We start from the raw sequence: 16334 nt of genomic DNA on the forward strand, positions 1-16334 counted from the left end.
TCAATTTTTTTTAAAAAAAAAACTCTTTTAAGTTTTACATAGGGAATTCAGGCAATAGAATGAATTACACTTATCATATCATATCGATTCTTATCTAGAACATCCTCAATCCTGGATTTGGACTAATGTTTTTAAAAGTATAATTCTATCACTTTAAAAACAATATTCTTTTTATTACTTCTTATGCAAGGTACTTATATCCTTGTGGATCATGCATTGGCTAAAGATATCTGTGCAGGAGGGAAGAGGGCGATGCGCAATGACTCAGTAGTTAAGATACTGGGTTTGTTGACCGGAAAGTTGACAGTCCAGGTTTGAGCACTGAGCGACAGGGTGAGCTCCCATTATGCACCAGCTCCTGCCCACCTAGTAGTTTGAAAGCATATGCATATGCAAGTAGGTACCACTTTGGTGAGAGGGTAACAGCGTTCCGTGCATCTTGACATATAGTCATGCTAGTCACGTGACCATGGAAGTGTCTTTGGACAACCCTGGCTCCCTCAGCTAAAAAATGGAGATGAGGACCGCCCCCTAGAGTCAAACACAACTGGACCTTTACTTTTTTGCAGGAGGGAAAAAAAGCATAGAATCAGCCATCTGATCTTTGTTGCACTGAATGGTCAGATGGAGAGAAACTAAGATAGTCGATAGAGGGAAGGAAATCCAATGGACTGATTTTAAACCCTGACAGTTTTGTTCCTGAAGGGTTTCAACAGGCAGAGGCTGTTGGAGAAGGGGATCAGCCTGCTTGCAAGTTCAGGAGAACCCTGGAGAATTGGTGCTGTTTGGCTGGCCTTCAGCAAGTTCAGGCAGTGACCAGATAGCCGCTTTTTGGCACCATGCTCCTCCTGAACAGAAGGAAGGATATCGCTGTATGAGCTGCTTGCTTAACAATGGCTTGCATGTCCCTAGGGAATGGCCTGCAAATAGATTTCATCTTGCTTTCTCTTGTACTTTTCGGAGCTTCCTGTTTTCTCACGGCCCTTTTGGACACTTTGCAGTCTTTCTCCCTCTCCCTCTCTCTCTTACTTTCAGGAAAGGAACACCCTTCTTATTAAACTGTCTTTTAAAAAAGAAGAAAGAAAACAAGGGTAAGAGAGCACAGCAGTGGCCTTTCTACCTCTCTGCAGGCTTAGGCTTTCTTGGACTTGTTTCTCAGAGCAAAACAAAACAGACTGCTTTCCTACAGAGCTGATCACAAAGACCAGATGTGGCCTGAGGGCAGAAGAAAGACTCTGTCGCTAATATTTCCTCATTACTGGGATTTTTTCCCTCTCCAACGAGCAGTGCTATCTGCAGTATCTTATACTAATCCAGCCAGAGATTGCAATGTTTAGCTTACAAATAATTACACAAATTTTATTTCCAAGTGCACCCATGTAGTTAATGCATGAATGTACTGAAACAACTGTCCCACATCCATATCAATACACACATACACACACGCGCATCCCCCCCACACACCTGTCCTTTGCTGTTGACTCAACTGTTGTCAAACATTTGAGATTCTTTGTTTGCTGTTTGCAAAAGGATTATAGTTCCAACCTGTTCAGACTGATGCTAGAACGAGTCTTTATTTTATAATTGCTAGAGTAATATTTTCTAAAATAGAATGCTGAATTATATTCAGCAATGTCCCTCAAAATGTACTGAACAACTTGGGACAACTTTTACAATAACCATGGTGTTTCACCATAAGCTACTAATTTGTCCAAAATGTGCCTGGGCTAGTTTCAATGGTGAAGCAAAGTGAAAACCTCATGGTTTAGCATTTAAGAAGGGCCCCAAATGACCTTTAAGAGAATGGTAAATAATCAGCAAAGCAGCAGAAAATGATGCCAATGTTCACAAAGATAGATCAAGTTATACCATGATTGATGTTGCTTGGCACAGCATTTTTCCCTTTCCTCCATTTTAAACAACATTTCATAGCAATAGGACCGATTAGAGTGGAATCGGTCCTATAGAGTTGTCTATAAGGAATAGAAAATAGAATAGAATAGAATAGAATAGAATAGAATAGAATAGAATAGAATAGAACAGATAGAATAGAATAGAATAGAATAGAATAGAATAGAATAGAATAGAATAGAATGGAATGGAATGGAATGGAATAGAACAGAATAAACAGAGTTGGAAGGGACCTTGGAGGTCTTCTTGTCCAACCCCCTGCTTAGGCAGGAAACCTTACACCACTTCAGACAAATGGTTATCCAACATCTTCTTAAAAACCTCCAGAGTTGGAGCATTCACAACTTCTGGAGGCAAGTTGTTCCACTGATTAATTGTTCTAACTGTCAGGAAATTTCTCCTTAGTTCTAGGTTGCTTCTCTCCTTGATTAGTTTCCACCCATTGCTTCTTGTTCTACCCTCAGGTGCTTTGGAGAATAGCTTGGCTCCCTCTTCTTTGTGGCAGCCCCTGAGATATTGGAACACTGCTATCATATTTAGGATGCATAAAATTATCTAGTTGTGCATTGTTTCATTTTACAAAATGTGTACCAATATGATAGTTGACTTTGAATTGTTCTAAAAAGAATTAAAATACTACTGTTATATTTTAAAAACAAAACTTTATTAAACATATAAAATTAAAATACTATACTATGTATATACAGGATACATATATACCTATATATATATAATGTATACATATATATACATTACATACATATATAATACTAACGACAATACATAAAAAGAAAAAGTGACCTTGGTCACACGTCCATTATCTTATTAACGGTGCATATTTGTTAATTATTAACAAACAAACAAAAAAACCCACTACTGTTATACTGACAAATGTCTGCTGATCAATTTATCTTCTATAAATTTGCCTAGTGGAACAGTCAACATATATTTGGGATCAGTGGTGAAATGTAAAATTTGTTATTATCGGTTCTGTGGGTGTGGCTTGGTGGGGTGGGGGTAATATGACTGAGTGGGCATGGCCAACTTCTTTTTTTTTCACTTTTAAAACCATTTTTTCTACAACCTCTTCAGCTCAGCTGAGCATGGGGGTGGGGAGGGATTTTTGCTACCGGTTCTCCGAACCACCCGCCGCCATCGCTACCGGATCGAGCGATCCGGTCTGAACTGGGAGCATTTCACCCCTGTTTGGGATGGAATAAAACAAGCCTTTAAAATGACAGAATTGCTCTGTCATGCCAGCAAGTTTAGTGTGGTTTTCTATTTAAAATGTCTCAAAAGTTAACAAGCAATCAATTCATATGAAGTATACAGCTTTTGTGTGAACTACTCTCAGAATATTCCAACAGAAAAAGCCAAAATGAGTTTCAGTGGCCAACTTTCCTCACTGAGCTAGACTGCTTAATATGAAAATAGTTTTTCTCCCTTCCCTTTCTCCCTTCCCAGTAAATCCAAACGTTTGTTAGAGAGAACAAAGAGTCCATTAAATATTAGCTGGAAAGAAACGCGAGCAAATCAAAGATTAAATAAGAAACAGAAACATGCTTGAAGAGGAAATACAGAACTTCCTCTTCATCTGTTTAGTTTTCCTGTAGCATTCCATGCATTTTCCCTTAAACAATAGGAATCCCAATTGTAAACACACACCATCTCTTAGAATGGTTAGCCCCCAATCTGACACATTCAGATACATTGCATTCCCATCACACCAGGGAATGGCAACTGGGCTGGTTAGAAGTGACAGTCCATTCAACCTTGAAAGAACAACTTCCAAGAAAGTTGTTTTTGAATGAGAGCAATCTGAGTTTCTGAATAAGCTTGTACAATTTCTCAAATAGGCCTAAGACAATTCAGAAACTACTCTGCAATAAATTGAGTTTGTCCTTATATTTACCACAGCCAGCCTCTGATATAAATACTTACCTGCTATACTTATATTTTTAGGCTATAATTTTGTTTCCAGCTCAAAGAACATTCAGTAATTTCAAAGCCTCCTATTCTATCCATTTTAGCGAGTACAATATTAAATTTGAATGAATGAAAGAGAAGCATATACAATTTAGTTATAAAGACATTCCTTTTCCTTGAAGTCCTATCTATTTGTGATGGTTGAGTTTCATTCATTTTAGAATGAAATTAAGTGATTCCCCCCCCAAAAAATTTTGGATCTATATCCTATAGTCAACACTTAGATTCATATCTCAGACTTCAATGTGTCCTTTCTGACACATTGCAAATATATATATATATATATATATATATATTGGGATAATTTCTGTCAAGTCTCTCAGGCACCAATTCAAGGACATAATTTTTGAATAATTCATTTTATTTCCAGAACTAGAAAAGCCTAATCTGACAATTTAGAGAGTTGTTCATTTTTTGATTGAGTTTAAAAGGAGGCAATAGAAGAAATGTTGTAGGTTTATGATTCAGAAAGGGAAACTAAAGAACTGTAGAGAAGTTGACTTGATGTAAACAGGCTAGATCTGAAAAAACAAAACAAAATCTCTTTGAAAAAAAGATGCCTCACTTTGATTCTCATTGGTCTTTTGACAGCTGTGTGGAAAAGAATTTAATCGAATGCATAATTTAATGGGCCACATGCACTTGCATTCTGACAGCAAACCATTCAAATGCCTCTACTGTCCCAGCAAATTCACCTTGAAGGGGAACCTCACCAGACATATGAAAGTCAAACATGGAGTCATGGAAAGAGGATTTCGTTCTCAAGGTAAAAACTGGTAACTAGGCTTATTTACATTACATCTCATAATATAATGACATTGTTTTGCATCTAGAAGTTGCTGAATTTGTTTTGTGTAGCACAATTAGAATCATGTTTTTAGTTGAACCAGATTTTGCCAAATAAGAAGAGGCTCTATGGTGGGTGTCAAACTCACATCGTCACATTGTCGTCATGTGACATATTGCGACTTCCCCCCTTCGCTAAAATGGGAATGGGTGTGGCCAGCACGTGATGCATCTGGCCTGGATGACACCCCTGCTCTATGGGGTAGCAAAGTCCAAAGTGGGAAGGTAAATCCTACTGACTGGGTAAACTAACAAATTAGCCATTGTTAGCTTAACCACATTTGTTAAATCGACTGATTTCACATACTACACCAAGTCATAAACCATGATTTACAAATTATAATGAAATGGCTTGATTCACACATTGTGCTAAAACAAAACCAACGAAATTCAGTAAGGCTTAGTGCAGCGGGTTGAATCCAGCAATTGTAACCTGTTGAACAGATGAAAGATGAGTATAATGTCTTGGCCTTTTGGCTAAGATCTAGTATAGTATTATATCTGAACTGAAAGCAGTTAATGACCTAAATATGACTTGCTCTGAATTTTCAGATGCCCAGGTGATTTTCAGCATTGTTGGAAATCAGTGCATACAACAAATGCCTCACATCCATGGTTATTGGAGCTGCAAAGACATTAGTTCTAATGAGAAAAAATAATAATCCACAGTTGCCAAGTGAATCACTGCAGTTGATAAGTTAATAACACGTTTGTAAAGTGAGTCTGGCTCTCCCATTGACTTTGCTTGTCAGAAGGTCACAAAAGGTGAGCACATGACCTGGGACACTGCAACTGTCATAAATATGAGCCAGTTGCCAAGTGTCCAAATTTTGATCATGTGACCATCATGGGGATGTTGCAAAGGTGAAAAATGGTCACAAGTCACTTTTTCAGTGCCATTGTAACTTTGAATGATCACTAAACGAATGGTTGTAAGTCAGAGACTACCTGTAATTCACTAACATTTGGAGGGCCAAATGAATTTTCCAATAATGTTGACTCCATGAATAATATAATAAAATCAAGTATCATCTAGAATTTCTACAATAGGCCAAACTAATCCAATATTTCTGCGATAAAAACGATTCAAAATTGTCAAGAATGCCAAGTGAAATTTCAAAGAACCCCTTTTTATCTTCCCTACCATAAATTGCAAAATAATCATGAGACACCAGTTGAATTATTCTGCACAAAGCTGAAGATGAGTCACTGTAATTACAAAATTGAAATGGAATGGTAACTGTATCCATTAATGCATTTGTCTTCTTCAAAAATATCCTAGGTTTTACAAGGGAACAACTGAGACTATCACAAACAGATGCCTCAAGAAACCTAGAACAGGAAGAACCTTTTGACCTTTCCCAAAAGAACCACAGGCAAGGATTTTCTTTTCATTCTGACAGGGAGACTGCAAAAGAAAATTCAAGCCATGATGAAGAAGACAATTGCCACAGGGCAGAGCAGTATTCTCCTCGCATGCATGACAAGGGCAAGAACCCTAACAGACTGCAGGATCCTCCAAGCGAAACAGAAAATGAGGTTAAGGATTTCAGAGAGTCATACTGTGATGCAAAAGAGAAAAAGTTCAAAGACACCATTGAGGACAAACAAGAAAACAAAAGGGAGCGAAGCCGGGTAGAGAGAGACTTTGTGAATAACAACGAGGGATATCACTTCGAAAGTAATAGATTCACTCAGTCTCTATCTGACTATTTGTACTTTCAACATAGGAACAAGAGTTTGAAGGAGCTGCTGGAAAGTAAAATGGAGTCACAAACTGCTTTTCTGGGCATCTAAATGGACATCATTAAACTTATCTTTGGGGAAATGAAGTGTTTTCAGAGTTTTGGGCTAACATGAACAATAAAATTGTAAATGACTGTTAAATGATAGCAAAAATTATAAACAAGAAAAAACCCCTAGCAAAAATAATTTAAGACAAATATTCACTTGTTTTTTCAGGTTTTCTGTTTTTACACAGTAATATTTTAGAGATTAATTTAATATATCATTCTCTTCCCAATACCTTGTCCCAATATTTGGACCAGGTCTGCATGTTCAACAGAACAAAGTGGAAGAGTCCTGAGGTAGTAAGTATAATAGAAGGCATACAAGATAATCTTTTTTATGTTTCCTTATGTGATAAGTTTTTTCCCATTCCAACTTTTTACACGATCCTTGTTTTTGTTTGTATATTTAATTTGCTTGCAGGAAGTAAAGCACATGTGAAGCAGCCACCTGAAGTGTTCAGTCTCTAACTCAAGATACTACCATTTGCTTCTGCCAGTTGTGTAGCTCAGTCCAGGCCTCGGTTCCAGGCTCTTAATATTCTGTCACACTGTGGCAAGGCCAAGAACCAATAACTTGAGTAGTTCTGCCTGAGCAATAAGAAATGACAAAAAACCCAGGTTCTTATTCCAGACACTGAAATAATAGGCTTAGTCTCTTTGTGGTGGTATCTGTTCTTGTTTCCTGTTTTTATACAGTAATATTATAGAAGTTAATCTTTTCAAACTCTTTCACCATAACCTGTCTAGATTAATAACCTAGATAACCACATGCACTCTGCAGATAACTCTTAAAAGCCTACTTTTCATACAAAAGCTATCAGTTATAAAATTGCCCTTTTACTAGATCAATATACCCTGCCATGAGAGAAAGAAGTTTATTTCAGTTCTGGACAGGATTTTTTTTAAAAATATATTATAATACAGTTTTGTATTGTTTGCCTTTTGGTGGGGACATGGATGGGCCTTTCAGTCAGTGTTGAGTCCTGGCAACTGCCTGGACAAGTCCTTGAAGTTTTCTTACAAGATTTTTGAAACTGCTTTGCCATTGCCACTGTCACCCATTTGGTTTCATGCCTGTGGGAATAAATTCAGCCTCTTGGTTTCTAGCTTGATGTCTGAACCAGTACCACAATATTATAGAATTCTCTGTATAGCTGCAATAAATACTTAAATGGATTAGAGTGCTATTCCATATCTTCACAATAGTCAAGTCCACTCATTGACAGACATACCTAGAAAAGCAGCCATGGAAGAACGCTGTATCCTTGCATTAACCAATTATTATATTGCAGTAAAGTTTGATTATTTTCTACATACTGAAAGATGCATCCCAAAAGATTTTCTTGACAGATTAACAAAAATAAGCATTTTTATATAATCTTGTGATACAGAGATGATCCTTATGTTTCCATAGATTCTTTTATGTGGAGATCACTACATTGTTCTTCATGTGGGGTAATATGAAAAAGTATCTAAAACATCTTCTAGGACAGTGATGGCTAACTTTTTCTGGACCGAGTGTCCAAAGTGCACACATATGCCCGAACCCCCCAAATGCAATGCACACGAGCCCCCCCGACATACACCCCCTGCGCATGAGCAGCAGAGACCCGAAGACCAGCTAGCCAGTGGGAAGCATGTGTGCATGTGTGGTGGAGCTGAACTGGGGCAACGGCTCGCATGCCCACCAAGAGGGCGCCGCGTGCCACTTCTGGCACGCGTGCCATAGGTTCTCCATCACAGTTCTAGGAGGTTGAATTTCCCTTTTAATGATTTCTATAGCTGTTTGCTTTACTTGTAGACTATGCTATATTTACACTAAGGTTATTAAGGACAATAAAATCTCAGCATGGGTTTGTTAACCTTAAGTGTCCCATGTCTAAACTACATCTGCTAAAGACCTTATTCCACTCTTCAAAAATATTATCAAGGCAACTATTGACTAGATCTGCATTACAAAGTTTCAAATCACTGAATGTGCCATGACTTTACATGGACTTTATGCTGGACACTAGAGCTATGGGAAATGTACAAAACAGACCTTTTGCAGCATATGAATGTACAAGCGAAGCACCGCTATTCAAATAATTAAAGGAGATTTGTCCTCTAGAAAGTTTGCCACAGCTGCATTGAAGATTGTCCTTGACAGTTTGCGTTACCTGTGCAGACAACTTCTATGGAACTGCCAGTGAAGGGAAGTGGCAGAAAACTGGGACAGACTTGAAAACAGCTGCACGAACTTTCCAAAAGATGCAATTGCCATAACACTTTGAGAAGAGATGCATCATACATGCTAGCGTACTTTGCAGAGCAGTTTCAAATGCATTGTACGGCTATACTGGGGAGAATAATATAGTGAGAGAGATAACACAGAAACATACACAAAAGCATTGCCCCCATTAAAATAATTTAAGGGATGTCCGGACTATTAAATTTACAATATCTCATGCATATTATATGAAGGAAGGAAATTCTATACTTTTTTGGTGACTGATTATAGATATCAAACAAGGAGAAACTTGCACACAGATCTCTGTGGAAAGTAGAAATTTCACATTCTTTCAAATTGTGCATTACCAGTGTCCTTATAATCTCTGGTCTCATTTCTCTTCCTTAGTAATAATTCAATCCTGTCAGAATATGATCTCCAAGTGGTGGAGATAATGAGGGAATTCAAGAATTTAACACTTTCTCTTCCCCTTTACAGTAATTGATTGAATTAGTCTGGAAATATTTTCAGCAACAGTAGAATCAGAAATTTGGTCTTGTAAGTTTTTTTTTTAGAAAATGAAAATGCTGGGCACAGCATTATTTGGAAGTGTGCCCATGTGGACCCTCTCCAAGATAATTTGGCATAATAAGGTGCAATTTATTGGATGGTATAGAAGGGATGATAGCTTCATGGTACTTTGGTGTTTGTAACTTTATATATTGCCCATAGCAGCCATCTTAAGAAGTTCCCTTGAACAGTATTTTGCAAGGCTTCCTGCAACATAATTATGAAAGATTGGAGAGAGCTGTTGTAGTGATTGCAATGTACTCCGCTCTAACACTTCAGCTATTTAGCATTCTCAAGGCATTTGATTCATATACTGTTAGCGTAGGCATCTTGGTTGAAAGGTAAACCAGAGGAGGGCAAGGGACAGAGTATGTAGTATGTCAGGCTATAAACTCTGCCCCTAGAATACTTATTACATATTACATCACAATGCAATTAGAAAGAATAGAACGTGCAACATGATATCACAGAACACATTTCATCACTTAGGTGTCACTATGTTTAGGATATTACAGGATTCTATGGCTATTAGGTCTTGGAAAGTAAGTCATGCAGAGTTCAGTCGACTTAGGGACAAACTAGAAATTATATGGTGCTAATACATTTCCTCCCCATTCAAATATCTTCAGAGAAAGGATTTCCCTGGTAATGGCAACAGGACAAGGAAAGGTAAATTCCTCTTCTCTGTTTAATCTTATGAACCTAAAAATCATCAACTCATCCACCCAATTCTGTTTGCATTTTAAAAAATCTATATAGTATTTATATGTAATGCTACATTTAGCATCAGGGCTAATTTGGCATTTGCTTGAAAGCACAGAAATGAGATTAATGTTAGAATACAATTCTTAAATTGGTAACTTTGCTCCTTTGTTCAGTATGCCTTGCTGCCATTATGTGCATATGATTATGGCCTTAGTTTAGCTTATGGCAATAATATGATCTGTATCTTATTGGATCCTAGTACTTTGATATTAAAATGAGAACTTGTATGTGAAGAGGTCAATAATAAACAGTAGGCATGCTTCTTGTGTTTCATTGGATACAAGTTTGAAAACTTTATTGTATAGATCTGTATTGGCTAAGAGAATGTTCAGATGTAGCTGTTCAATTAGGATTGTATGGCTTAGTGGAGATGGCATTTGACCTTTAGTCATTGTGCTTGGATATGCTCTCTAATAACAAGCAGAAGACAAATAAAGGCCAAAATAAATTTGACATGTTGATCTCTCACTATCTACATAAGATTTTTTCCATAAAGCATTACATTAACATTTCAATTTGGCTAATTTTCTTGTCATGTTCCTTTTGATCCTTGGTAATTATAGTTTTCCATGCACTCTGTAACAGGAGTAGATTCCATGCACTCTGTAACAGGAGTAGATCCACAAAGCTATAGTTGCAGTATTCTTTATAGTAAATCTTAAAGGTATCCCTAAAAATAAATATACTTTATTTAAGAACAAGCAGTACCAGTAGTACCTGATAAGTTGCTTAATGACCATTCAAAGTTACCATGGTCTCAGGAAAAATCATTTGTGATCTGTCCTTGACATTATGACTATGACATCACCCCTGCAGTCACATGATCATATTTCAGGCACTTGGCAACTGGCTTGCATTTACAACTGGTTATAGCATCCTGCAGTCACATTATCTCATTTTGTGATATTTTTTGGCCATTTTCTAGCAAAAAATGCCCATTGGATAAGCTGAATTTGGACTTATGATCACAGGATTCATTTAATGACTGCAGTGACTTGCTTTACAACTGTCATAAACATGGTTGTAAATAAAGTCCTGTCACATGGTGGCTGACCTTACAACTGCAATGACTTACAACCAAAATTCTGGCTCAACTGTGATTCTAATTCAAGGATTACCTGTATTTGGTACAGGGATTCTGGGGAGCTGCATAGAATTCTGCAAGATGCAGCAGTACAGAGCAGGCAAGTGAAAAATTGGAAAGAAATATTGATTGCCTCTCATTATAAGTGGATATAACTAAGACAAGAAACAGAAGCAAGCAGCATGATGATCAATTAACAAACGGTATTGGCCTGAATACGGCAGACCTAGGAGAGCTCAGTTATATTTGGAAAGTGGTAAAAAGAGAGTTCCCAGTTACTGCATAATATGAAAGATAGTTCCTATCAAATCTTTTTGATTGCCTAGCATAAGATTGCAATTTTATTTTCGCTATTAAGTATTATGGAGAATGGTACCGTAGTGAATTAAATAAGTTAATTAGATTTTGATAGTTATATATCTATATAAAATTTTTCTCAGCAATTAGGTGATTCCTATTTCTGCATCCCTTTATTCTGTTGAAATATTTGCCCAGGGATATCTCTGACATCTTACTGCTTCATGGTGCTGTTCCATTTTGCAGCTGATGGTGCAAATCTTGAAAGCGTAATTTAAAATATAATATTTATATTAGGCCCATGTTATGTTGAATAGAATTCTGCTATTTGTTCAGTCTTGTATTTACTAAGCTGAATAAGGTGTAACATTAACAATTTATACTTTATCTTTGTAACAATTAATGTGAGCTTTATAAATAGAATTCAGCCAAAGTTACAATTTACTCTTGATATCTAATAATTCATTTCAGAGTTGCATGTAAAATATATTTTGTTAATTTAAATAAAATAAAAAATAGACATATCAATGTTCAACTGTAATTTCTGTCAAGTACATATAGAAATATCAGTGATATCTTCCAGATATACAACAGGTTCAGTTTTGATGTCCCATATTGCTTTCTTCAAGAAGTAAACAAATTCAGAGACATCTTTTACTTGGCTTTAACTTCCATCAGTGACATCAGCACTGGAGATTTAGGAGATTATGACAATATTTTAGTTCATTTACTGAAGGTAGGTGGAGATATGAAGCAATGCATCTACAAGCAAGAATTTTACTCTCCATCTAAGATCTATTCAGAGAAGTCTGTACCAAAGTTCTTTCTCAGCCTTTCTACAAAAGTTTCTTTTGTTTCTAAAAATGCTCCTATTGTTTTTTTTCTGCACATAGACCCCAAATTCAGCCTTTGCTGTGGGGGTGGAAAAGCAAGAAGGAATGAGTCATCTTTCCCACTATAGCTCTTACATTCCAAGCATTAGAATGACTTAAGAAAATTGTTGAGCCACCTATGAATAGAACTGATCATTCTGTCTACATCATTACTTTGTGCAGACGCCAGTATTCTTCTGGGGAGTTAATCAGTCTCTCTGTGTGTATACAGACACATATACATGAATATTTTTGATGGCATCATTGTAAAGATACATAGATCTGATTCATTTACCACACTAAGACATTTGTCTAACCATTGTTTGTTAAATATTAACAGAGGACTGATGAAATATTGAGGGAGCTCCAGTAAAATAAACATGTGCTATAAAATTATAAAAGGCACAAGACTAAAACACACACACCCATTTTTACCCTGCTTTCCCTAAAATAAGACATCCCCTAATAATAAGCCCAATCGGGCTTTTGTGCGCATGGTAATAAGGCCAAGCGCTTATTTCAGGGTTCAAAAACATGTAAGACAGGGTCTTATTTTTGGGGAAACACAGTAATAATATTAATACTTGTATGTATGTGTATGTATGTGTGTGTGTGTGTGTGTGTGTGTGTATATATATATATTGTTTTGTTTTGCTTTGCTTTGCTTTGCTTTGCTTGTATGCCATCCAGAAACACTTGCTTGTGAGATATGCAGTCACATAAATATGATGAAATAAACAAACAAATAGTCAAATTTCAGTAGAATTATAATTTGCAAAGTAGAAATACTAGGTGTAGACTAATCTTTGATAAAGGTATACATTAAATCTGGAGAAAGGGAAAGCTATCAGAAAAAAAATTGAAATAATCTTGCCTTGATTGTGTTTGGCATAAAAGGAGGTGGAGGAAAGTCACCGTTTTCAAGATTCTGTTGTAATCGTCTATATTATAACAATAAAGCAGCAATTTTGTAATCTCAGCTAAATATTGGCACATGCCAATACTTTATTGACCTGGTTTTCCTAAAAGCAACAAAGATTGAGCTCCTTAAAAAACAGTGAAAATAAAATGATACTAATATAAATAATGACTGGAACACATAATGAAAACAATTTACAACAATAGGACAATTTAGAAGGCAAAGGTTAGTAATTGTAGTTTTGTGAAGTATTCATTTCAGGGAACAACGTGAATGGAGAAAGGTTTTGCTTGTGTACTTTGGAAACACTGTAAACTCGTTCAGCATGTGGAGGAAACTCTGTGCCTTTGATAGCTGGGAGGGACCACGATACTCTCATGTGGCTCTTAGCGTTTCCGCTTTGCTAGATACAACAACAAATTTTAAAGGGGTACAAAAGGCTTGACCTTTTTATAATATATTTGTTTCAGCATCTTTGTTGGCAGTTGAACTGAGTTTCTTTTGCATAACAGAGCATCTCTGAAAATTCCCTATGGTCTAATCATTCGGTGAAGAAGCAGACATTATTTGTTCAAATAATACACTGTTATAATTTACTTCTCCATGATGTATTGCACAAATTAAGGTTTACACAACATACTAGGATATAACTACACACATTGTGTTTCTCACTATATATGAATCCCATCCTTAGCCATAGGACAATCCTCCAGATTGGTACCACCACTGGAGTTTTAGTCAGAAAGTTTATTACCTACCTTTCAACTGAAAGATTCTCAAATACCCAATTTTTCCTAAGGAGAAGTGGCTCTATACCACCACCAGTAAAACCTTTGAATGTATCCCTAATGAAAGTGCTGTGAGAAGAAATTATCTGACAACAATCAGTGATCTTAAACAACATTGGAGCTTCATGAGAGAAAAGTGACTTTCACTAGACTAATGTCCTCCAAGCAGAAATCACCTGTCTTTGAGTTTGCACATTGTTCTAAATCATAATGTAAGCTATTTTGATTTTGGCTTAATATGTTTTGTGACTTTAACCATTGTGATTTTTAAACAGGATCATATTGCTCAATATGGTGTGAGAATAACTCATCATATTTCATCTCAAAAATGGTGGCTTTGTAACACAATATATCACAATTTAGCATAGTATGTGAAACCTGATGTTAAAACTCTACTGAGGCATAGGCCAATATCTGAATGGCTGTACGTAGTGGCACTTGAACTGGGTTAGAGCAAATATAGATAACGGCTCTTGTTTATTTTCAGCACACTGAATACCTGCACTTTGGATCTGTGGGCGTATATGTGAACATGATTCATGTTAGATACATCTAAGCAACAGAAGAAAAAGTTTAGCCGGAAGAAAACAATGGTGATTCAAGCAAGCCAACAAGTGGCAAACAGTTCCAAAGATATTTGAACCTCCCAAACAAAAGTTAAATGGTTTAGATTATAGTGGTAAATTTTGCATTTTTGTTTTCAATGAGACGTTTGAGTGTTGTTGTTTTTCACTGGTAGTGATGGAATCATTATTACCAGATACGAGTTATAGCATTCTAATGTCAGAAAAGAAGAAACTATTGTCTATGTTTAATATGTTTTTCATTTAATCCACTGAAAACTGTACTGCTTATATTTACTATAAATATAAATACTATGAATATTGTGATAAACAAAGATGGTTACAAGAGAGTAAAAAACATCAACATGGCAGTTGCAACTTTATGATCAACCCTGATTGCAGCCACCAACTTGACTTTTGTTTTAACTTCTCCTAAAGCTGCTTTGCCCTTGAAAACTTTTTTTTTATTGGAAAGCACTGAGCTACAGTCACTCACAGCAGATTGGACAGCCACAAGTTTAAAGGGATCAAGAAAGAGACAAGTGATTATGAGCTTGTAACCTTCTGAATATGGATGGATACAACAATAATAACCAGAAAAGTCATAGCCAATGGATAGGGAAGATATACCCCCCCCCAAATTTACCATCCTTAAATTGGATCTGACTCAGCTCTAATAATCTTTTAGCACACATATTCGTCCCCATTAACTTACTTTATTTTATTTAGTAGTAAAATATAAGTATAGGAAGCTGAATTAATGACAGATGGTGCTGTTTTGTAGAACGGAGTCTATGACGTTTGTGAGGCCTGTACTTAATAATTGGCATCTCTATGTAACTTGCATACTGGAGCACACAGTCAGAGATCTTTGCTGGATCATTTCCAACACCGTGGAGATGTTAGATCTTAACGCAATAATAACCATCCAGATACATTTTAAGATGAAAAAGAAAAACCTTTTTCTATAAAAAGGCATACTTATTTTGCTACTGACAGGCGTCTATAGTATTGGTTTTGGTCTAGTGGTTAAGGCCCAAAGCTAGAAAGCAGGAGACCATGAGTTCAAATCCCATCTTAGCCATGAAAGCAGTTTGGTGACCTTGGACCAGTCATCTTTCTCAGTCCAACCCACAGTAGAGTATTTTTGCTGTGGGAAAAATAGGCAGTTGGGCCAAAGCAGTGTCAAAACCTCACCATCTAATAAAATGATTACAAAAAGAATGAAATCATCCTGTATCATGGTCACTACCATTCTTTTTTTTCTTCTAAGTCTGCATGGGGAGAATATTAGATATAGCAGGGGTCTCCAACCTCTGGTCCATTTACCGGGCCGCGGCATGCCAACAACCTAGTCATGCAAACAAGTCCCAAATGCAGGATGCAGAAAGCGCACAAAATCACACCCCATCTGGTCTGCGGAAAAACCTCTCTCCATCGAACTGGTCCCTGGTGCTCAAAAGAGCCTTGATAGTACAGTGGTCTAAAGCACCCTGTTATTAAGACCAGCTGCCTGCAATTACTGCAGGTTCGAATCTCGCCAGGCTCAAGGTTGACTCAGCCTTCCATCCTTTCTAAGGTAGGTAAATTGAGGACCCTGTTGTGGGGGCAATAAGCTGACTTTGTATAAATATACAAAAGGATGAAGGCTATTGCTTAGCGCATTGTAAGCCTCCCTGAGTCTCCGGAGAAGGGCGGCATATAAATCAAATTAAAAAAAAAAAAAAGGTTGGA

General features: G+C 36.8%; 1 protein-coding gene across 1 annotated transcript in view; it reads left to right on the forward strand.

Annotated features, from left to right (window-relative positions):
* ZNF366 (zinc finger protein 366) overlaps positions 1–14741 on the forward strand; it is a 36500-nt gene extending 21759 nt beyond the window's left edge. Inside the window, exons 7-9 of the mRNA XM_087885830.1 lie at positions 4489–4663; positions 6026–11261; positions 14525–14741. Of these exons, the coding sequence (XP_087741956.1) occupies positions 4489–4663; positions 6026–6540 (690 nt within the window). The 3' untranslated portion in view covers positions 6541–11261; positions 14525–14741. The remainder of the gene's footprint in view (positions 1–4488; positions 4664–6025; positions 11262–14524) is intronic.
* The last annotated feature ends 1593 nt before the right edge of the window (positions 14742–16334 follow it).

This window comes from Pantherophis guttatus, chromosome 2, assembly GCF_059756535.1.
Source record: "Pantherophis guttatus breed Tessera chromosome 2, ASM5975653v1, whole genome shotgun sequence".
NCBI classification, from domain to species: domain Eukaryota; kingdom Metazoa; phylum Chordata; class Lepidosauria; order Squamata; family Colubridae; genus Pantherophis; species Pantherophis guttatus.